Source organism: Toxorhynchites rutilus, chromosome 3 (genome assembly GCF_029784135.1).
Source record: "Toxorhynchites rutilus septentrionalis strain SRP chromosome 3, ASM2978413v1, whole genome shotgun sequence".
NCBI classification, from domain to species: Eukaryota; Metazoa; Arthropoda; class Insecta; order Diptera; family Culicidae; genus Toxorhynchites; species Toxorhynchites rutilus.
The window spans coordinates 261694883-261719855 of NC_073746.1; the positions used below are offsets into that span (position 1 = coordinate 261694883).

At 35.6% G+C, this 24973-nt stretch overlaps 1 protein-coding gene across 9 annotated transcripts in view; it reads left to right on the top strand.

Annotated features, from left to right (window-relative positions):
• The window catches only part of LOC129779904 (GTPase-activating Rap/Ran-GAP domain-like protein 3), a 310243-nt gene that overhangs the window by 138660 nt on the left and 146610 nt on the right, over positions 1–24973 (top strand). The window contains exons 1-2 of one of the 9 annotated variants that reach the window (XM_055787674.1): positions 7666–8114; positions 8198–8248. The exons of 7 other annotated variants lie outside the window; for them this stretch is intronic. In XM_055787674.1, coding sequence (XP_055643649.1) covers positions 8208–8248 — 41 coding nt within the window. In that variant the 5' untranslated portion in view covers positions 7666–8114; positions 8198–8207. Of the gene's footprint in view, positions 1–7665; positions 8249–24973 lie in introns of those variants that run through there. One more of the 9 variants, XM_055787675.1, reaches the window with a different exon arrangement.

Consider the following 24973-nt stretch of genomic DNA (forward strand, 5'->3'; position numbering starts at 1 on the left):
CATTTCCTGTGTCCTCATACCACTATAATTTTCGTTTTTCGAACAATATTATAGCTCAACTTATTGTTGTTCAAGATAGCAAGTGATTTTTATTATGAAAATTGAAAACAGTACATTCTTCATTATTATAAAAAAAAGTTGAAAAAACGAACATTTTTTTTAGTGAGTAGGTAAAGTGGTCACCTGTGGAGGGCAAAGTGATCACTAGAGTGCCAATGAAAATGGCCATCTCGAATTTTCAAAGCGATCTTGATTAAACATGTTGATTCCCACGAAATACTATTCTATGCAAAATATTAGCTCAATCGGACTTCATTTACTATTTCCTTTACTCCCTTGAGTGATTTTTCGGTTTTCAAAAAACTCAAACTTTGACGGCTGTGCGACACTAGTGAATGAAGTCCGATTGAGCTGATATTTTGCATAGAATAGTTTTTCGTGGGAATCAACATTTTTAATCAATTTCGCTTTGAAAACTCGAAAGTAATTTTTTTCCCATACATCCATTGGCACTCTAGTGATCACTCGCACATATCATCATGTTAGAAGGAATACATTTATGCATGTTTTCTTGTCCAAATTAGTTGAAAACATTATTGAAATAGTAGGTACATGTGTATGAAATGAGCTATGCCCATTCACCTAAAGTCGTAATTGAAACTTTCTCTTACGTACTAAACGTAGTCTAGGAGCAGAAGGTGATAGGGTATATAAGCTTTTGAAAACAAAACATTGTCACTCACCCCCACTTTTCATGGTAATTTCTAGGCGGAATAATCGCTGAAATAGAACAAAATATCTGTTCACCTTTCCAAACTGTTGATTTGTCGAAAATATCAGGACAAATAAACTTTTTAGCGTTGTATATCCCCAAAACACCTGTGGATGTTTGATATTGATACGAGGGTCGTTCAAAAAATAAATTTACAGTGCCTCAGAAATAGCGGAAAAATAAAGTTAGGACAAAACACAAGGTGGTTTTCGTAATCTACGTTTTATTTTTTATTTTGCGTAACTCAAGAGCAATTGAAAAAACTCAAATGGACTGTGTTCGAGCATCCTCCTTAAGGTGGAAACAGAAAGCCGCGTTGTGCGTTGCTTCTCATCAGCTGTCATTGCTTGCGTTTTGTACTAAAACATTCGCCCGACGCAGTCTGTAGATTTGCAGTCACAATCGAGCATTCGCGTCTCCACTTTTCATGTAAACAAAAACAAAATAAAATTCGTATGAAAATCTTGTTCTTGTTGTGTCCACGGATCAATTGAATGTTTTTAAAAACAACACATTAACATATCTGCGCTGGCGGCATTGAGGTTCGTTTACTAGTTTAGAGGAGCGTGAAAGAATAGCTGATTTTCAGTTGGAATGAACAATGAAAATTAGCGGAATTAATGCAAATTAGCTTTTCCATATCAAACTAGTATTCTATTTAAATGAAAAACATTTTTGTTTCCCGGTGGTAAAAAAGTCTCATACGAAAATTGTTTATGACGACAACTCTATATTATGTTGGAAAAATTCAGCAACAATGATGGAATTGTTTAGCCATATGATTGAATGAAAGTCAGAATTACGTTTTTTTTTCTTTATTATAGTGACTTTCAACACTTTTCGGCTGGTTCGTCACTTTTACTTCCATTTTTGGAAGAATGTCGGGGGTGAGAATTGAGCTCGTGATCTCTGCGTGAGAGGTATGGATGTTACCACTACGCCAGATCGCCTCCCAGAATTACGTGTTTCAAGTAATCAAATAACATGATGTGGAAATTTTCATTCAAATTTGTGAATTTAAAAACCGGCTTCGTGTCTTCTAATCTGATTGAAATTACACTAACGAGTTTGGGACCCAAATTATGGCCCTAAATTGAAGTTGCCACCAGACGTCGACACCATGCCACTGTCATCGCGAATTTGGCGCAAGCAGTTTAGAACTAATGTTAGCGTTTAGTACAACGATGCTAATGACGCAACGCATTATTGTGTTCGACTAAATGGATACACACATATTTAAAATGAAGTGTCAAAGCACAATTGTCGCTACGCGACGCATAGCGCGGCATTCTGGTCCCACCTTTATTCCCCAGACCTCGCCCCTAGCGAATATCACTTATTCCCGGTGAAGAAACAGGCGTTCGGCGGTCAACGCAGTTACATCGTACTTCAAAAAGTTGGACGCTACGCACTTCCAACTCGGAATAGAAAAACTCGTGCCACGCTATGAAAAATACCTCGAACGTTACGGCGATTATGTAGTTTATGTAGTTTTATGTAGTTTGTCCTAACTTTATTTTTCCGCGATTTCTGAGGTACTGAAACTTATTTTTTGAATGACTCGTATGAATTTTAAAAAGAATTCTAGTGTAATCTAAAAAAACAATTCGTAGTATTTTTTAAAGAAAATTTAAACTATTTCTTATATTTCATTCTTCGAAAAAAAATTTGTAGATTTTAGAGCTTTTGTGTTATATTTTTTTGTAAAAAAATAGGAAGAAAATATTGACCATTTTCAAATGTCTAAATTTTTCTAAATTTTTCTTGGAGATCTCAAGTATGCAAAGTTGTTTAAATGACCAATGTATTTACATCAACAATGTTTCACTGTAATCTGAGATGGTGTCAGAGATGGCCAATCGAGTTGACATGAAATATGTCATTCATCGCATTTTCGTTTCTTTGTATATAGCCATTCCATTTGAAACCGGTAGCGGTTCTCAGATTTTCATGAAAAGTGGTAGATTTTTATCGCAAAATATTAGAACTGTATTTTTTTATTTCTCCATTTGGATGCCCATTTCCATTTTCAGGTGGTTTAAAAGCTCCATTTACTCGTCTTTTTCCCAAAAATGACTTTTTTTTCGAAAATTCATAACTTTCGAACTACTGGACCGATTCAAATGATCAACACATTAAATGGAAGTCAATTGCTTAGTCGTTTTTACAAAAATATTATTCTTATCAAAAATCCGGATTTTGTTTTCGTATCTATTGATTGTATTTGTTTTTTGTTGTTTTCATTGCTTTGGACTAGAGCGGGCTATATTTTTTTATATTTTTTCTTGAAAGCTGAGTTTTTTCTACACAACTTATCCGAAAATCAGAGATGCGATGTTTTTTCGTTCGCTATGAATTTCCAAAGTTAACCGATTTTTAAAAACATCATTCTAATTCAATTTTCCCCCTTTTTCCAAAACATATTTTTTTGAAAAAATCTTTTGAACAAGTGGATCGATTCAAATGATCGGCATACCAAGTTGAAGCCAATGCACAATGGTCCAGGAGATGCAATGGTCCAGTCTGTAGATTTGCAGTCACAATCGAGCATTCGCGTCTCCACTTTTCATGTAAACAAAAACAAAATAAAATTCGTATGAAAATCTTGTTCTTGTTGTGTCCACGGATCAATTGAATGTTTTTAAAAACAACACATTAACATATCTGCGCTGGCGGCATTGAGGTTCGTTTACTAGTTTAGAGGAGCGTGAAAGAATAGCTGATTTTCAGTTGGAATGAACAATGAAAATTAGCGGAATTAATGCAAATTAGCTTTTCCATATCAAACTAGTATTCTATTTAAATGAAAAACATTTTTGTTTCCCGGTGGTAAAAAAGTCTCATACGAAAATTGTTTATGACGACAACTCTATATTATGTTGGAAAAATTCAGCAACAATGATGGAATTGTTTAGCCATATGATTGAATGAAAGTCAGAATTACGTTTTTTTTTCTTTATTATAGTGACTTTCAACACTTTTCGGCTGGTTCGTCACTTTTACTTCCATTTTTGGAAGAATGTCGGGGGTGAGAATTGAGCTCGTGATCTCTGCGTGAGAGGTATGGATGTTACCACTACGCCAGATCGCCTCCCAGAATTACGTGTTTCAAGTAATCAAATAACATGATGTGGAAATTTTCATTCAAATTTGTGAATTTAAAAACCGGCTTCGTGTCTTCTAATCTGATTGAAATTACACTAACGAGTTTGGGACCCAAATTATGGCCCTAAATTGAAGTTGCCACCAGACGTCGACACCATGCCACTGTCATCGCGAATTTGGCGCAAGCAGTTTAGAACTAATGTTAGCGTTTAGTACAACGATGCTAATGACGCAACGCATTATTGTGTTCGACTAAATGGATACACACATATTTAAAATGAAGTGTCAAAGCACAATTGTCGCTACGCGACGCATAGCGCGGCATTCTGGTCCCACCTTTATTCCCCAGACCTCGCCCCTAGCGAATATCACTTATTCCCGGTGAAGAAACAGGCGTTCGGCGGTCAACGCAGTTACATCGTACTTCAAAAAGTTGGACGCTACGCACTTCCAACTCGGAATAGAAAAACTCGTGCCACGCTATGAAAAATACCTCGAACGTTACGGCGATTATGTAGTTTATGTAGTTTTATGTAGTTTGTCCTAACTTTATTTTTCCGCGATTTCTGAGGTACTGAAACTTATTTTTTGAATGACTCGTATGAATTTTAAAAAGAATTCTAGTGTAATCTAAAAAAACAATTCGTAGTATTTTTTAAAGAAAATTTAAACTATTTCTTATATTTCATTCTTCGAAAAAAAATTTGTAGATTTTAGAGCTTTTGTGTTATATTTTTTTGTAAAAAAATAGGAAGAAAATATTGACCATTTTCAAAAGTCTAAATTTTTCTAAATTTTTCTTGGAGATCTCAAGTATGCAAAGTTGTTTAAATGACCAATGTATTTACATCAACAATGTTTCACTGTAATCTGAGATGGTGTCAGAGATGGCCAATCGAGTTGACATGAAATATGTCATTCATCGCATTTTCGTTTCTTTGTATATAGCCATTCCATTTGAAACCGGTAGCGGTTCTCAGATTTTCATGAAAAGTGGTAGATTTTTATCGCAAAATATTAGAACTGTATTTTTTTATTTCTCCATTTGGATGCCCATTTCCATTTTCAGGTGGTTTAAAAGCTCCATTTACTCGTCTTTTTCCCAAAAATGACTTTTTTTTCGAAAATTCATAACTTTCGAACTACTGGACCGATTCAAATGATCAACACATTAAATGGAAGTCAATTGCTTAGTCGTTTTTACAAAAATATTATTCTTATCAAAAATCCGGATTTTGTTTTCGTATCTATTGATTGTATTTGTTTTTTGTTGTTTTCATTGCTTTGGACTAGAGCGGGCTATATTTTTTTATATTTTTTCTTGAAAGCTGAGTTTTTTCTACACAACTTATCCGAAAATCAGAGATGCGATGTTTTTTCGTTCGCTATGAATTTCCAAAGTTAACCGATTTTTAAAAACATCATTCTAATTCAATTTTCCCCCTTTTTCCAAAACATATTTTTTTGAAAAAATCTTTTGAACAAGTGGATCGATTCAAATGATCGGCATACCAAGTTGAAGCCAATGCACAATGGTCCAGGAGATGCAATTGAGTGGAAATAAGCATTTAGAGCTTGACAGTTATTCTCTAGAAAAAAACTGTCTTCAACAAAGTTGTTACGTATGATAGAGCGCTCATTTTCATGTTATCAAAATAGGGTGACCAAAATTATCGGTGAAATAAAAAACCTCACTTTTTTATCTTTATAGATAAAGGTAAACATAGTTCGACAATGTTGTAGCTTTAATTATTTGAGAGATCTTTGTAGAACAAAGTTTTTCTCTATCTCTTGAAATAACCGATATAGCGCCTTTTTTCTAAGTTACATTAGGGTCACCATGAAAAAGCTGTTTTTTTGCTCTAACTTTTATATTTCAAATTTTACATGAAAACTGCCTTCGAAAGACTTTAAGAACTTACTAATACAAACATTTTTCGATGCAGAACTTGTCAATATCTCAGCTTTACTCAAAGTTATTGATATTTCTTCCCAAAAAACATGCTATTTTCATTTGTTTGTCATTCTTTCTGGGGCAAACATAAAAAATGCTTGTTGACGGAATTTGAAAAAAACAGATTTCACTCTATATAATTTATGATTTTCAAAACTATGTTATTTTTGTGTTTGAGTAAATTAAAATTGAAATCATGAGTTTTTGGATTGAAACCCATCAATAACTTTGAGCAGGATTAAGATATTGACATGTTCTGCATCGCAAAATATTGGTATTGATAAGCTCTAAACGTCGTACGAAGACCATTTTGATGAAGAATTTTAAATATAAAAGTTAGAGTAAAAAACCCGTTTTTTCATAGTTACCCTAATGCTACAACATTGTCGAACTATGTTTACCTCTATCTATAAAGATAAGAAAGTTAGATTTTTTTATTTCATCGACAATTTTGATCACCCTATTTTTGAAAACATAAAAGCGAGCGCTCTATCATGAGTAACAACTTTGTCTAAGACTGTTTTTGTCTAGGGAATAATTGTCGAGCTCTAAATGCTAATTTCCACTTAAATGCATCTCCTGGACCATTGTGCATTGTGCAATGGTCTAGTATTCTTTGAAAAAATATTACAATTGCGAAAAATTTCAATTTTCGTTTTCTTGAAGCATAACTTATCTAAAATTCAAAGATACGTCTTTTTTTCTGTCGATATGTCGATCAGCTGAATCGGTCTAGTAGTTTAAAAGCAATGAATTTTCAAAAAAAGTAATTTCTAAAAAACGCGAAAAAATTGATTTTTTGGACCACCCTAAAATGGAAATTAACGTCCTAATGAAAAAATAAAAAAAATACGGGCCTAATATTTTACGATAAAGAACAAATCTACCACTTCCCACGAAAATCTGAGAACCACTATATCAGTTTCACATGGAATGGCTGTATATAGTCTGGGTTGAGTAATGGATTCGGAGAAGTCTGAAAAAGGAAAGCATTATTTTGTGTTATCTTTTCAATCGGCTCTTGTGGATTTTGACATTTTTAGTGTCTTCAAAGGTTAGTGTATTGTTTGCCTTTACTTCGATCGTCCTCAATGGGTCTTTGACTTTTGTCTGTCTCTGCGTAATCCTGACGTATTTTATGTCGTTTGAGACTAACTCGGGTGGAATTAGTTTATTTTCATGTTTTCCTTCAAACTTCTGATTGGTTTTTTAAAGTTATGTTTTAACTGCTGATTGCAGATTGTCAGTTGCCTTTTACATTTCCTCTAAAAATTGAAGAATTGAAAATGAAGTCTCTGGCCTTTTTTTCGTGTATCGTAGATAACCGTCAGTAAGTTCTTTATTACGTGTAAACTCGTACTTATCAGAGTTCGCTGGGAGTGTCCTCCATGTCCAGATCATGATAACATAGCACAGTAATTGATTCAAAGTGATTTGTTGTCTAATTATGTCAAAATTTAATTTCCATCGAAATCATATTGCGAACTTGGTAATATTGATTGCTGGATGATCAATTAAAACTTATTTTGATGGATTTACGAAACTTACTCAAAACTACGCACTGAGTTCCTAAGTTTCCATCTCAACAAAGAAAACTTTCCGCTGAAGCTTCCATTGCCGGAGCTTTCCATGAGAGCTCACCAGCTCATCTCTCTAGGAGATTGAGAGCTCCCGTTCGTAAACACATTTTCTCTTCCTCTCCGAGATGAAAATCGGCTTCGGGTAGTTACGAAACGTCAGCAGGGCTTCCGCCAAGTTCCAACAGTGAGTGACTGAAACGCGCGTAGATTGTGTAACGCCTGGACCAAAACAGAGAATCAGTTTGGCGTGGAAAATCACATGATACGGTTTGCTTTTTCCACCACTTGTTTCTCACGATTCGATTTTGCTTTTCCTTGCGCCCACAATCGTCGGGACAACGTGTTCGATAGTTTTTTTGTGAATGAAATGTGTTTGCATCGATAGGGGGGTTTGACGGGTTGGAGGTGTTTTGCTTATAATAGTTTGGAGCGAAGAAGTCTAGGTGCAACTAACTTAAATAACATAATGTTTATAGACTTTTATCGATAAAATAATCCACCAATATTTATGTGGGGTAAACTGCTAACGTTTGACTGGATGCTGAGAATTCACGTTACGGGCGTGTGTTGTCGCTATCAAAAATCAAAAGTCAATATATTGATTAACGACGAGTGCGGCTTGAATTGTTATGCATAAAATATAACTCCCAGCGCGGAAACGATCTCTGAGGACATTGCTGCAACAGTTCGTCCTTTGCCACAGGTATAATAGAACACAGAGGACCGTTCATTTGCAGTGGTCTGCATTGGCATTAGCATTTGCTAAGAGTAGTGTTCTTCTTCTAGACCGTGGACAATGGACAAGGATATAACAAGTGCTGTCATTGCGGAGGAAAGGTAAATTTATGGGGCATTCAATTCTCATCTGTTGTTCAAACATTGTGCTAGGTACTGAGGTAGATTTTTTTTTCTCCTCATTATTGGGCACAAAAAAATTATGCAAGTATAAAGAAAGAGAGTCATTAGTTATTATTAATAAGCTGGTCTCTATTTATTAACAACTTTGCCATTTCATCGACATGATGACATTTTTATACTGGTATCAGATAACTCTAAATTGGATAAATTTGACTGATTGTGCATAATTCTAGTCATTCACCTAACCTTGACATACACTTTGATAATCGACCGAAAACGGAAATTTCCCATATCGTACACGGTATAAAATTTCCGTTTTCGGAATCATTAGAACACAAGCCAGCATGAACGCGCTAAATTTCATAGCGAATTCGCTAAAGCGCTAAATTTCATAGCGAATTCGGCAAGAAGTGCGTGATTATGGGCGAATTATGACTAATTCGAAAATACCTTAAGGCATCAACTAGTGCTTGGAATCGGAGAAGAAAACAGCAATGGGAAGATAGACGGTGTATCGCTTAGTACAAGTATATGTCCGTGTTACGAAGCATTATCTCAACTAGCGAAATTTTCTGGAAGATTTATTTCGGATGCTGGGAAAGTCAAGCGGAAACTACAGATGGTGAAATGTTTTTCTTGCTCATCAATTGCATGCTTGTTTGCAAGTATTTGTTGAATGTAAATTAAATTTATTAATTGAATTTAAATGTTACTCCTAATAGAAAATAAAACGAAAAATAACTCGGAGAAGATTATCCTATGCATAAATAAGTTCCTATGAAACAACAGAACAAACAATGCAATACATAAACAGTGGAAGAAGAGCATATGCTCAAACTATTTTTGTCCATCTACTCGAACCATAATAATGCTCACCAGTTGCAGATATTGGAACAAGCAGAGGTTTTTTTTCCATCTAAGTGACGGTTCTCTGTGAATAGCTTCATAATGTTCAGTCGAATTGTTTTTTTCCATCGCGAAAAGAAAGTATTTACAGATGTGAGTCGCAGAAGTTATTATGGTGCGGTGCTCAAATTACGAAAATATCCTTACCGAATCTGCTGCTATGATAAAGCGTTTTCTCCATCGTTTATGATTACCTGTCCTGTTGGGAAAAGTATCGTTTTGTTTTCAGTACATCATATTGAGGGGCAAAAATAAATTGTCATCTAGCGTGAAACGCGTTTTTGCTGGTTTGATTTTTTTTACATTGCAAAATATGAAGCTTATGTACTTCGGAGAAATACGTCGCAAACATAAAGGATACGCATCTTAGTTGATTATTCCAAATAATCCAATCCACCCGGGAGAGTAAGAATATTCCAGTTTACTCAAACAAATGAACTAAAGAACGACGATAGGCGATCGTTAATTTCTGTCGTCCGAAATAAAAGTGTCTTCTTAGTTCGTTATGAATAAACTAGATTGAAAATTAGTTTGAAAAATTCAAGCGCCACTCTGAATAATTAATTAAATAATATATTATTATACACTCTGTCCAACTTCTATAAGGCCAGGTGATGATCTTGCTGCTTTGTGTCATTGTAAACAAACAATGCTGCAATTTATATTCTAGTGTGTAAGTATTGGTGACTACCATACACTGCATGATTTTCATATGTGTGTGTGTAAACGCTGAGCGTAAACGAATGTTTACGTATTTTTCAACTGTCAAGTTTCTATAAGACCAGTTACATTTTCCGTTGTTCTAGTTGTTTTGATCAATAAATCTGGAAAAAGCCGAAGGGAAAAGTGCTCACGAAGAGAAGAAAGACAAATCGATGCATATCACCAAGAAAATGTTGATATAAGAGAAATTTCTCGTCGGATTGAGCGATCCCATCCAGTAGTGCTCAATTGGCGAATCCTCAACGATACGGTAAGAAGGAGAGAGCTCCACGTAAATCGAAGCTCTCTGGCCGGGATAAGAGGGAAATAGCTAGAACAGGTTCGAATACCTCAAAATCGCATATGCAAATAACGTCATATTTCAACTACTCGGATGACAATTCGTCAAATTTTGTTAAAAAATCCTCACATAAAGAGGGTTTAAAAGGTTAAAGCTCTTCATCTTACACCATCTCACATCGGAAGACGTCTGAGTTTTGCCAAAGCTCACATGAACCGATAGTGGGGCATGGTATGTTGTGACAAAGAATGTTTCCAAAAGAATACATTTTGATATATACCATAACGAGAAGTTTTTCAATGTATAGGCTATTTTCACTGACGAAAAAAGTTCAATTTGGATGGTCCTCATGGTTTCAACGGGTACTGGCGTGATTTACGGAAGAAGGAACAGTATTTTTCAACCAGGAATTTTGGTGGAGGCTCGTGCATGGTTTGGACGGGATTCTGTGCAACTGGGATGCTCAAGATAGCTTTCACATCATTCAAGGATTACATACATGTTCTGGAATCCACTCTCCTACCGTTTTTTAGACTGGCCAGCTCGCTCTCCAGGCTTGAATCCGGTTGAAAATCTTAGGAGGGGAGTGGGGTTGGTCCTTGTACGCAGAATCTACACTGAGGGAAAACGGTACAACACGTTTGAAGGTCGCAATTTCTGAAAAATTGAAAAATGTCGATTTACCTCAAGGGGTGTCTACAGAAGTGTCTGCTTCCTCTGTTGAAGCAACACGGGGACCCTACAATCTTCTGGTCGGATCTAGCTTCGTGCCACTATTCGAAAGATGTCCTGGGGTGGTACGAAGCCAACGGGGTAACTTTCGTACCCAAAGACGCACCGGAACTAAGGTCCATCGAAAAATACTGGGTTATTATGAAGGAGGCACTACGGAAGCATTCCAAGGAGGTCAAATCTGAGGAAGTCATGAAGAAAAATTGGGTTTCCATACAGAAGAAGCTGCATCCAGATGTTCATACTTATGTTTTCCAAAACATAAATATTGTTTTAAGCAGTGCAATAAACTGTTTTCCGAATTAATCCGTCAAATGATGCACAAAAAATGATATCGCGTATTTCTCATACCATAGAGCATTTTTATCCCATAGCTCCGAGTCTTGTCAGGTGCATTTTACATTTTGCCAATTGATTTCCACTTATAGATGCATAGATAAGATGCATTTCTTAGAAATAGAATAAATAGATGTATCAAAAACATTTTCGTCTTTTTTTACACTTCCGTTTCACCCCAATTGTTTCATTTTGTTGACACTCTTAAATTAATTTTCCTGTTTGGAACGTACATTTTTTTTTAATCTGTATTATAGTGATTTTCAACTCATTTGGCTGGTTCGTCACTTGTACTTCCATTTTTGGAAGAATGTCGGGAGTGAGAATTGAACTCGTGACCTTCAGCGTGAGAGGCATGGATGTTACCACTACGCCAGATCGCCTCCTCCTGGAACGTACATGACTTCGTTTTCGTGTAAATTCACATACCGAAATATAACCATCAGTGAATTTTGAGTGGTCTGATTTCAAAATTCAATTCTCTGATGGTTGTATTTGCTTGATAAAAAAAAAATAAAATGCTGATTCTCTGTTATTGTTCACCTTTTGCACTTTAAACAGTTCGTCAATCTTATAGGGTGGTTCAAATATCATAGAATAACTGGTATAATGGAATCATAATGGAATAATTACCCTTGTTGGTATACCGTAGGGCGATCTTCCAATTATATCGGAAGCTGGAACACACTATATACTGCATTTTTTAATTGTGCAATAAAGTAATTTTAATTGTCACCATATTCCTCTGTGTCTTTTACATTTTTCGTAACATACATTCCCATGTTCATTTTTGTTAATATTTACGACAGCCATAAGGAGAGGAATGTAGTAACTGAGCCTGTAAAAATAAACGAATTTATAAAAAAATAAATAAATAAGGAGAGGAATCTTATCTAAAGTATTCAAGCAAGGAAAACAAATTGAATTCCAAACGCAAACGAGGTAAATTAACTGAAGCTCAAAATCAGCATCCTCGAACGAAGAACTGCTCTCGATGTATTTCTTGCACACTTGTAGAGATGAGTTTCAGCTACAGTCAATCCCAAAATTGAGTATACACCTCGTGCTGCTTTGTGATTTTTGAGTTTTTCGGGGTTAAAAAGTAATTAATTAAATGCGACCCATTTTCATCGTAAAATCGATACATTTTACTCTCATGTAAAAAATTAAAATGATCACATTTACTTCATGTTTAAAATACAAAAAAAATCTCCAATTTAGACGTGGCAAAATGGAGTGTACGGTTCAAGTTTTTCTTAAAAAGAAATCAGTTCAGAAATGTTAGCAGATGACAAAAATCAATCCTCTAGTATTTGATATGGCCCCTCCTTTGGCGTCCAACACTAGCTGTAAGCACCGAGGCGAGATTTCTGGTCACTGTAGACGGAAATGCCTTCTAGATCTCCGTAATCGCCGTTTTGAGTTCCGCTTTGTTCCCTGATTTTTTATTCTTCAGATGGCTCTTGATTTCCCACCATAGATACTCAATAGTGTTCAATTCTGGTAATTGCGGAACCGTTTTGAATTGATTGGGACATTATAGAGCAGGTATTCCCGCACGATGAGGTCAGTTTGCTTCGGGTCATTATCCTGTTAAAAGTAGTAGTCACGAGGGAGACCCAATTTTGGAACGAGGGTTTTTTTCGCAATGTTTGCAGAATTACTCGTTCAGAAGATAGGATCTGTTTGCGTCCTCTACCCGGGAGATTTTGAATGGTTCCTTCGTATTTCCACTTGTTTATGATTTTTTTTTTACTGTAGAGTGTGTTTTCCGACAGCAGCTGCTATTACTCGTAATGTCTTTCCTCGACAAGTCTTACTTATTATCATTGTACGTGTAACAATATCTATTTTTTTAATCTTACTTGCCATTTTGATAAAAACTTTTTCAAACATCTTCAAAAAACAAAAACCAACACTGCCCAAGCATTGGTTTGGTGTTGACGTTGCAACTGACAAAAAAAGGACGCTAATTCGGAAAGATCTTACTGGAAAGGTTTATTTGTTTGGAGAAATTTAAAGTGTACACTCAATTTAGCGATGCTTGAAAAAGAGATTTTTTTAAGTTTTTTTGAATCAATAAGTAGCAAAAAAACATTTCGCGAAATTTCCTTGCGCGCATAGTTTGTTAAAAAAAAGAAGAAATGTATTAAAAATATTTTGCACCAAATAAATGGAGAGTTTCGTCAAGTAGCATGTGTATACTCAACTTTGGGATTGACAGTATATTGTTGACAACTGTATTTAGAAGGTAACTCAAGTTGGACGGCTGCAAAACTTGCTGTTGAATTTCGGTAAAAAATGTGATTTAGCATGTTGATTGGATTCCGAAGAAGGGAGCGATATTGCTCTCATACAAAAAAATTCATTCGCGAAGAAACCATGTCAAATAATGCTAAAAGGTAAACATTCTCGTTTTGAAGAAATGGGCAATATGTAATGCTAGTTTCGCATGTTAAAGATCCATTTCGACAACAAGAAGAAAAAAACTCTCCTCCCAGTCATACTGAACGATCAATTTGGAATGCCGGCCGCTTTCCACATTCAACCTCATTGGAAACAAGTTTTCCCGCTTTTCTTCTACGTCTACATTCCAATTTGGCGCAGACTGCCGCCGGCAAGCAATTCCGATTCGGGTTGGCACTTGGAAAGGAACAATATAATTTGGAAAACATCATTTTCTACACTACCCAGTAAACGGAGATAGAATGGCCGATCCTCCAATGGCATGCAACCGGGCGGAATATTGGATGCTAGTTCACGGCTCGAGGTGAAGGCAGGATGCTGAACAAAGGAAACGTGCGTAACATCACTCGCCACAGTGAGTATGGAACATTCGGGCAGGATGCAAATCGAAAAGCCAATGTTGGCGAAGGCGAGGGGGTGTGTGGTTATCGCAAGCATACATTTTTGATCTAGCCTTTTCGGGTGTATCGACTATTGCTGGCGTGGAGAATTGCGTTAAAGCCGCGAGCTACGGCACTTGAGCGCAAACAATGATGGCGCGTGGATTTAATGAACGTTTGCGACAGCAAGCGAAAAAAGTTTTTCGATTGTATATTGGATGTATTATTATCTTATGTTACATGAGACTTTTGTGTGCACGAAATTATTATAAAATTCACAAACGATCATTAGAAACGGGGGTATATGGAACGTTAAAAAATTTTCTAGAGTGCAAGTTTTTCATATTACAGCGTGGTTAGAAATTAAAATTATTATTTTATTTTCAATTCATAAGCTGATGACCCCATATTCATTGGTTGAATTGGTTCTGTTGGTATGCCGTCGAGGTGAAACGTGCCACCACGATAGCCACAGAATTATTGATTGATCGATTGACAGTATTGTTCAATGCCAATAGCCTTTTATTTTATGTTAAATAACATTAAACGTATTTCAGCCTAGGAAGCCACGTTTAGCATAATAAAATTGCAATAAATAAAACAACATTGCCTGATTCCATGTAACTGCCCGGTTCTGTCATAATATTTTTCGAAAATTATAAACATAATTTAAAGTGTGCAAATACCATCGCATCAACCTCATCACTTTTGGTTTTCATCGCAAACCTTAGAATAAATTTGCTTATTCGGATGTTTTCACCACGAGAAGTGAGCTATAAAGTTCAACATTTCGCAGCTTGTTTGAAAGTATTTCGAATAAATTATTTGACATGATTGAGAAAAAATAGAACCTATGCATTAAATTAGAATGAATTATATTTTTCTAACGTCAATTTCGTTCAAAAGAGTTGTTTGTTTATTTATTGTGCTTAAATATGATAATTTCAACTGTTCAGTTTCTATAAGACCACTCCAAAATTCATAAGTATTATCAATGAAAAATTCAAAACGATCGACTGATTTACATGTCGATAATTGGCAACCTTGCCATATCGACTAATAATCTTGAAAATTCGTGTTGGAGTACTATTTACCAAATTCTGCTGAACGGATTTCTAGATATTTTACCAATCGTAGTGTACCGTTTTGCCTCAGTGTAGATTCTGCGTACAAGGATCCCCCTAAGATTTCAAGTTCCAGGATTCAAGTCTGGACAGCGAGCCTGCCAGTCCAAATAATTAAGTTTTTGGTACTCAATCCATTGCTTAGTTTACTTGCTGGTATGAATAGTAGTATTGTTTTGCTGGAATGTGATTTTTTCGTGACGATATCCACGCGAAAACGGTAGGAGAGAGGTCTCCAGAACATGTGTGTGATCCTTGAATGATGTGAAAGCTGTCTTGAGCATTCCGGTTGCACAGAATTTCGCCCAAACCATGCATGAGCCTCCACCAAAATTCTGTTCCTTCTTCCGTAAATCACGCCAGTACCCGTTGAAACCATGAGGACCATTCAACCTGAATTTTTTCGTCAGCGAAGACATTGAAGAAATTTTCGTTATGGTATATAGCAAAATGTATTGTTTTGGAAACATTCTCTGTCACAACATACCATTTTCCACTGTCGGTTCATGTGAGCTTTGGCAAAACTCAGACGTCTTCCGGTGTGAGATGGTGTAAAATGAGGAGCTTTAACCTTTTAAACCCTCTTTATGTGAGATTTGTTTACCAAAATTTGACGAATTGTCATCCGAGTAGTTGAGAAGTTGAAATTTTGCTTTATATAAGCGATTTTGAGGTATTCGAAGATGTACTAACTATTTCATCCCGGTCAGAGAGCTTCGATTTACGTGGAGCTCTCTCTTTCTTACCGTATCCTTGAGGATTCACCGAATAATTGAGCACTACTAGATGGGATCGTCCAATTCGACGAGCAATTTCTCTGATATCAACATTTTCGATTTGTCTTTCTTCTCTCTCCGTGAGCACTTTTCCCTTCGGCATTTTCCAGATTTATTGATCAAAACAACTAAAACAACGGAAAATGTAACTGGTCTTATAGAAACTTGACAGTTGAAAAATACGAAAACATTCGTTTACGCTCAGCGTTTGCACACACACATATGAAAATCATGCAGTGTATGGTAGGCACCAATACCTACACACTAGAATATAAATTGAAGCATTGTTTGTTTACAATGACACAAAGCAGCAAGATCATCACCTGGTCTTATAGAAGTTGGACAGAGTGTATATGTATATCGAATTTACATGTGAGTGCCACGCCACCGGCGCAAAGCGAATATTTTTCTACGAGACGTGTGGACAGCAAAGTGCCAAAATGCAATTCAATCATTAAAAAAAAACGAAACGTGGAATAACCATACCACTGTGGTGACCAAATAAGAGCTAGATTACCGTCAGCATTACCATCAATATAGTTCAGTTTTGTCTTCAGAAAGATTGTAGACCTAACTATTTTATGAAACTTTTCCGAAGATAAATAATTTCTATCGCCTAGTATTGCAGATATATATCTGGGTTTCTTGGAAGAGTTCCTTAAAACTAGTTTTTCAACTTAAATTCTATCTGAATTACATTATATCAACTCAATATCTTCCACAAAGTTGAAGGTGATATTGAAATACATAACTTTGCCGAAGACACTAATAGTATTAGATAACACCATTTCGATGTACAGTGGTTACAAAGAAAAAATATGTCACTTTTTCTTACTAAATTATTCAAAAGGGTATACGTCTGTGCATCCATACTTAACGTCATTTTTTTTCGTCAAAGTTTGAAGTATAACACATATTACTTTTAGAACTCGGAAACTTTCGGGAACATCATTTTTATGTTAATTTTCGCACCGCTAATAGCTCCATATTTTATCCTGTTCATTTCATACTTTATCTACTATTGATGTTCATCTACAATATTTTGATTCACAATTTGATTTCTGTTTCTAGTTTACTATCAGGGCTCAAATCTGAGTAATTTAGCAAAAGTTTCACTGCAGTTGGTGGAAGAAATTGGATTTTCTTCGGCAAAATTATGTATTTTAATATCACTTATAACTTTGTGGAACATATTGAGTTCATATAATATAATTTAGATAGAATTTAAGTTAAAAAACTAGTTTGATTGCACTCTTTCAAGAAACCCTGTTAAACAGTCAACTCTCCCTAACGCGATATCCAAGGGACCACCGTGTTAGGGGGTATCGAGTTGTGGAGAGAAAAATGCTTGCAAAATCAATCGAAGGTGCCATGAAATCCATCGAGTAAGGGAAAGTATCGAGATACAGAACAATGAGTTAGGGGGAGTTAACTGTATCTATGCAATACTAAGAGATAGAAACTATGTATCTTCAGAAAAGTTTAATAAAATTGTTAGATCTACAATCTTTCCGAAGACAAAACTCCACTATCCGCAAGTACAAAAAGTTAGTTTTTCTAAGTTTTATCTGGATCAAGATTTCGAACAACTTTCCTGAATACACCCAGCATCTAAAATATAAGATTAAAGGAGAAAAGATTTTTGACCGTCTGTTTTCAGAACGACCCCACTGTGCGGCGCCTACCACTGGTGGCCCGCACTAGACTGTCTCATCGTTATCGAGTCATTGTGTCAGGATTCGTAGCATGTTACAAAAAACGAATGCCACTGGGAGAAATGACTTCTGCAAGATCTTAGTTGAACAAACGGAAGTGAATTATTAAGAAAAACGTTCAATCGGCAAACACTGCCTAGAAGAACTCCCGTCCGATAGAGCGAAAAGCATTAAGCGCAAAGCATAGAATGAAGTTCTAAAACATTTAAAATAGTTGAATTTCGTACTATTTAAGAAGAAAAAAGTTAAAAGTTTTTTAGGCTGTTTTATTAATTCTTTTCCAAAAATGTATGATAAATTTGATTGTTTCTATTAAACAAATTGTTAGGGGGAGTTGACTGTATCTATGCAATACTAAGAGATAGAAACTATGTCTCTTCAGAAAAGTTTAAAAAAATTGTTAGATCTACAATCTTTCCGCAGACAAAACTCCACTATCCGCAAGTACAAAAAGTTAGTTTTTCTAAGTTTTATCTGAATCAAGATTTCGAACAACTTCCCTGAAGACACCCAGCATCTAAAATGTAAGATTAAAGGAGAAAAGATTTTTGACCGTCTTTGTTCAGAACGGCCCCACTGTGCGGCACCAACCATTGGTGGCCCGCACTAGACTGTCTCATCGTTATCGAGTCATTGTGTCATGATTCGTAGCACGTAACAAAAAACGAATGCCACTCGGAGAAATGACTTCTGCAAGATCTTGGTTGAACAAACGGAAGTGAATTATTCAGGAAAACGTTTAATCGGCAAACACTACCTAGAGGAACTCCCGCCCGATAGAGCGAAAAGCATTAAGCGCAAAGCATAGAATGAAGTTCTAAATCATTTAAGATAGTTGAATTTCGTATCATTTAAGAAGAAAAAAGTTAAAAGTTTTTTTGGCTGTTTTATTAATTCCAAGAATGTATGATAAATTTGATTGTTTCTATTAAACAAATTGTTTAATAGAAATAATAGGGTTTATCAGACCCGAAAGCAATTTTAAATTGTCAAAATTTGAATAAAAATTATTACTCGAAGTTGTTTAAATACTTAGAAGGCATAGTCTTGAACTAACTTAACTATCTTTCTTTAAATCTCGTTACATTTCCGCCAAAACTTTATCCATTATATGAAATCATTATCAGAGACAATTTTTGTTCTAAATTTTTCCCCACTTGCAGAGAATGTATTACTCTGTAACACAGAATACATATTAAGGTCTATTTTTATTTATAATGTTTGTTTTAAAAACGTGCTTATTTCACCCGAAAATTCATTATCATTTTCCCTTCACAGAAATGAAAAAATTAAGCTATGTAGTCTATGTCGAATTGTGTGACAAGGTTGCACCATTTGCACAGCCCAATTAGATTTGAGCCGAACGAATTACAGAATGCAATTTTGCGATCCGTTCGGGTAATCCTGACTTGATCGAATTTCGGAACATAGTAGAGTAGGTGACCTGTAGACGGATCTAGAATTTCAGAGCAAATAACGCTATTGATTTCCTCAGAGCGTATTTTTTCGACTAACCAAAGTAAAAATGTGCGTATGAGGTAATCCTCGCTTTTGTCATTCAATCCCATACATCCGACAACGTCTTGAACGAATACGTGTAATGTGGTAATGGCGCTCAATAAAGACTTAATTTTTTTTTTGAATACACGTGCTGTACACGTGCATGACAATGTATGCGTTTTTGGCCTGGCAATAGCAAAGACTGTGCCGGTTTTGCTCATGATAGCGTCTCGCAAGTAAATGTATTCTTCTTCACACCGCTTCTGTTGATTATGTCGAATGATTCGCAATCGTTCGATCTCTACCTTTGCATATCGCAAAATTGAGTATACAAATTCTCCTTGACGATACTCTCCGTTTATTTGGTACAACATATTATGAATACATTTCTTATTATGATGCATATTAATAACACACACATTTGAAACAGTAAAGAAAACCATAAACAAGTGGAAATACGAAGGAACTATGGAAAATTTCCCGTGTGGAGGACGCAAACGGATCCTACCTTCTGATGATGAACGAGTAATGGTGCGAACATTGCGAAAGAACCCTATAACAAACATTCTTAAATTGACTACCGAAGTAGCCAGCATCATAGAAAGACCTGTCAGCGCAGAAACTGTCCGGAGAGCAGCATACAGTAACAATATGATAGGTTGTGTTGACCGTGAAAATTTATTCATCTCAAAGGTGAATATGAAAAAAACGACTACAGTTGGCTAAGGCATATGTAAACAGACCTAAGAAGTTCTGGAAAAAGGGTTTTTATGCGGATGAGCCTGAAACTAATCTATTTGAATCGAATGGAAGACAGATGGGGTGGAGAAAACCAGGATCGGTGCTCCAGGTTCAGCATTTGGTTCTCACAGTAAAACACGGTGGCGATAGTCAGATGATGTATGGTACATTGGCGGCTTCTGGATCTGGAACCATGGAGTTTATCGGTTCGGCGATGGACAAGATGGCTTAATTGATCTTCCTGTAACGTAACCTGCAGTCTCCCGCTCAGAAATTGGGCCTCCCTCGTGATAACTACTTTCAACAGAAAAATGACCCGAAGCAAACTGACCTCATCGTACGAGAATGCCTGCTCTATAATGCCCCAATCAACTCAAAACACCTCCGCAATCACCAGACTTCAACACTATTGAGTATCTATGTTGGGAAATCAAGCCACCTGTAGAATAAAAAATCCAGGGGACAAAGCGGAACTCAAAACGACGATTTCGGAGATCTAGGAGGCACTTCCGTCTACAGTGACCAGAAATCTCGCCCCGGCGGTTGTTTTTATTATAGCTCGAATTTTTCAAACGATCCTCGTATGGTAGTGAAAATTTGCAACGCTCTAAAGCAGTCGAGAAACCGAGATAAGTTACATTTTTCTCGTAACTGATAGGTCACACCCATATCTGACTAAACGTATGGCAATCATACACGCCATTATCATGTGTTGTTGGTCTTCCCACCTTTTTTGTTGATTAAAACAAAAATATGGATGAATAAAAATGAATTTTCAAAATAAACTCGAAACACTAACTTATGTCCAACATTATAATTACATAAACATTTATATGCTTCCTATGTTTTGAATACCATTTTGACAAACAGATTTTTTCATTTCCATTTTAGAGTGGTCCGAAAAAATCAATGTTTCCCTTTTTTCCCGAAAATATTTTTTTCAAAAAGCTTCTGAACTTCTGAACTTGTTTTCGTAACTACTGATTGTGTTTGTTTTTTAAAGTTTACATGGTTTAGAGATATACACTCTGTCCAACTTCTATAAGACCAGGTGATGATCTTTGCTGCTTTGTGTCATTGTAAACAAACAATGTCTCAATTTATATTCTAGTGTATTGGTGTTGGAAATTACTATACACTGGATGATTTTCACATCTGTGTGTGCAAGCGCTTAGCATAAACAAATGTTTTTGTATTTTTAAGTGTCGAGTTTGAATAAGATCAGTTACATTTGATCAATAAATCTTAAAAATACCAATGGGAAAAGTGCTCACGGAGAGAGAAGGACAATTCGATGCATTTCAAAATAATGTTTGTATCAGAGAAATTGCTCGTCGGATTGAATAAAATTTAAAAAAAAATTGAAGAAAGAGGAAAAACAATATTTTTCGGATCACGGATCATGAAAAAAAAAAGATCTAATATTTTGCGATAAGGAACAAAATTACCAATTTCAAATCTGGTGCAATTGAAATATTCATTTCAACAAATGTGTGTCTAGTTCATTTTGTCAGCCTTTAATCAAATAACCTACCCTACCCTACCCTATCCAAAATATGTTTATATTCATGAAACTCGTTCCTTTCCTGTATGTGCAGAAACGTCAGAGGAACTCGAGGAACTTTCTAATGACATTATAACATTATCTGAAACACATTAATTACAAAGTAGCCAAAATGTATTCTAGTTCAGAAGATAACCCAAAAATACTTACCATATCACACCATAGATACAATGTTTGAAACTATGTTTGAAAATAAGATTAATTATCAATACTGATTTTTCTTTCACATACTTTTCACAACTGAGGAGTACTGTCCACCTCACTGATAATTTTCAACGGGGAGTCGACACAAAATTGGGACCGTTTGGTGAGGAAATCTTATACCAAACATTTCAGCTGAATGCGCTCACTTGACGCTTTTAGTTTAAAATTTATATGGGGATTTTGGTTGCAATGTATAGAGAAATGACCTACATTCTCTCTTTCCATCGGGAAACGATCATCTTTTTTGAGACGGTCTCAACCGTCGTAGGTTGGAAGGATTCACGAAGGAAACATTCATTATGAATAAAAACATAATCTAACAGTTAAAAAATAGAAACAAACAAACGAAAATTTGATTCTGTAATTAGTCCGTCTGTAACTACTCAGGTTTCCAGGTCCCTGGCAGCGTAGAGCGAACAGATGTGGGCAATGAGCAGTATTGTACAATTTCAAAAGTTCAACTTCAGCCAATCGAAGTTTAATCAGAAAAATCCAGCTAAAAATCGTTTTGCGATGGTTGAAAAGTTGTAAATTAATTTATACCTGGCAGCTGACAGGAACTTATGGCACCAGTAAACCCGATGGCTGCAAGCTAGAAGGTTAAATGTGGAATACAAATTCTCTCAACCGCACAGCTCCTCGTGGGCAGTGGATTTCTATTAAAAACGAACTTTGTTGTTTTTTTGTTTGAAATCCTTCGTCGCGCGAAAAGAAAGAAAAATTGTGAAAATACAATGAACAGCTAGCGGAATGACAAATACGGATAAATCAAAACCATGCCTAGCACAACGCGGTATTTCTAATCTTGAGAAAATAATCACTTCATCTTTCTCGCAACCGACGCGACAAGGTGATAACAGGGAAGATGACTCAAAGGAAAGTTCGATCGCGTCCCAGTGAACAAATTTGTAATGAATAACTCGTATTGGATTGGAGTAAAATTCACTTTATATGCATGAAGTTTTATTCTAATCAACATCTAATCATGATAAGTCGATTAGATTTTGCCAACAGTGAGTTTAGTCAAATCACAGTTTTGACAGCCAGAAAATGAAAAGATTAACATGATTTTCAATTTGCATGAATTCCTCAAAGATGTGCTTGTGCCTAATTCTTCTACTCAACATTTAAATACATTTTTCCACAGCATTCATACTCAGAGCATTTGAAAAGTAAAATAGTATTTCACGACATCACACAATTCTGTAACCACCTCTTGTGTGGGCTGTCATCAAATATATGCAAGTGACTAAAACCTCTCTTTTTTATTATAAAACAGAGTGCACTTCTGAGCAAAAGGTCCTATTCCGCGCACAGTAATGCAACTGTTTTACCTGGATGAATTATGCGGTACAGTGATTAATATTTCTCACATAGAAGCAGAGAGACGAAGTACCACCAACACTCGTTCTTTGTAGAATATGCCACACACTTCGTTACACACAAGTAGTGTTATCAGGTGCTAGAGAAATAACTCTCCTGAATCACAAACAACCAGGCGAAGGTCATTTTAAATAAGTAAGCACTCGACTACCGATGAATATTCACCATCTCATCAAAACAGTATGTTGTGCCAACTTCTTATTGATTTCCGGGACACTCTTACATATTTTGTTAACAAAGGGCCTGGCCGGGTAAGGGAGTAAAAAGTGCCCCCAAACCAAATCACTAGCTGTATGGCAAATATTGTAAAGGATATTAAATAAGAAATTTTGGCGGTTTATTTGAACCCCTATGTGGTTTGAAGTAGGATCTATAGTGAAAAACGTACTTTTTCGTTTATTTCACGCCATTCTCAATAGATCCGAGATAAAAATTTGAAAAAATATTGAATGTGCATCTTACTACGGTGTATAAAAAAAATTATCAAAAAAAAAATTCCATCAAAAATTTTAGTACTAAAAAAATATTTAAATTCTGAAAAATTTTTTTTTGGGATTTAGAGATTTATTACTACTCTAATTCATATTTAAATGTGCTCTTACGGCTTTTCTAGATTGATAAATATCTTCAAACTGTTTTTTTCAAATATCTGATAATAAAAATAAAATAAAAAAATACACAGTACAAAAAAATGTTATAGATTTTGTGGCATTTCGAAATTTTGAAAAAAAAATATAACTTTGAGACCCACTCCTGCTCAAATTTTTATTTAAATGCGTTCGTATGTGTCTTTTTTGTACATGTGGCGTAATTTTTCCTGAATTTTCAAGAGCATTGTGCGACACAAAAATAAGTTTCTTCATCGTCTGCATTATTATTTTCATTTTTTTGAAATCGATTATTTTATTGTATTCGTGGTTTTCAATTGAAAGATTAAAATAAACAAAACAAATCGGATTTGTGGTTTCAAAGTTATATTTTTTTTTCAAAATTTCGAAATGCCAGAAAATCTAAAACAGTTTTTTGTACTGTGTATTATTTTTTTTTATTATTTTATTTGCATTATTGGATATTTGAAAAAAAAACAGCTTGAAGACATTTATCAATCTAGAAAAGCCGTAAGAGCACAATAAAATATGAATTAGAGGAATACTGAATCTCTAAATCACAAAAAAATTTTTTTCAAGATTTCAATTTTTTTTTGTACTAAAATTTTTGATGAAATTTTTTTTTGATACACCGTAATAAGATGCACATTTAGTATTTTTTCAAATTTTTATCTCGGATCTTTTGAGGATGGCGTGAAATAATTGAAAAAGTACGTTTTTCACTATAGATCCTACGTCAAACCACATAGGGGTTCAAATAAACCGCCAAAATTTCTTATTTAATATCCTTTACAATATTTGCCATACAGCTAGTGATTTGGTTTGGGGGCACTTTTTATTCCCTAACCCGGCCAGGCCCTTTCCGTACAGTTTCCTCGAGCATTTCTTTGCTTCGAAATTGTCCTTTGCAATCCAGTCCGGCACAATCCGGGCCTTCTTAAAACAAACCCTCTTCTTCGTTTGTTTGACGTAGGATTGCGAAATATTTGCCTTTTTCGACGCTTCTCTCGATGACATCCTCTGGTTCCGCTTGAAAGGATCCAGTACTTACGCGTTTGTTTTAGGGTATATTAGCTTTTTCTTCTATCTTAGAGTTTTCGGCGATGGTCAGACTTTCCATGAACCTATTCAGAATGTTACACACAAGCAGTGGATTTTGGAAATTTTAAAAGTTTTGCTAACTCTCGTGCGGATAGCCTGGGAGTTTTGGTTCGAGCGTGGGACGCGCTCGCTCCGATGGCAAACAAACAAACTTATCCTGACAAC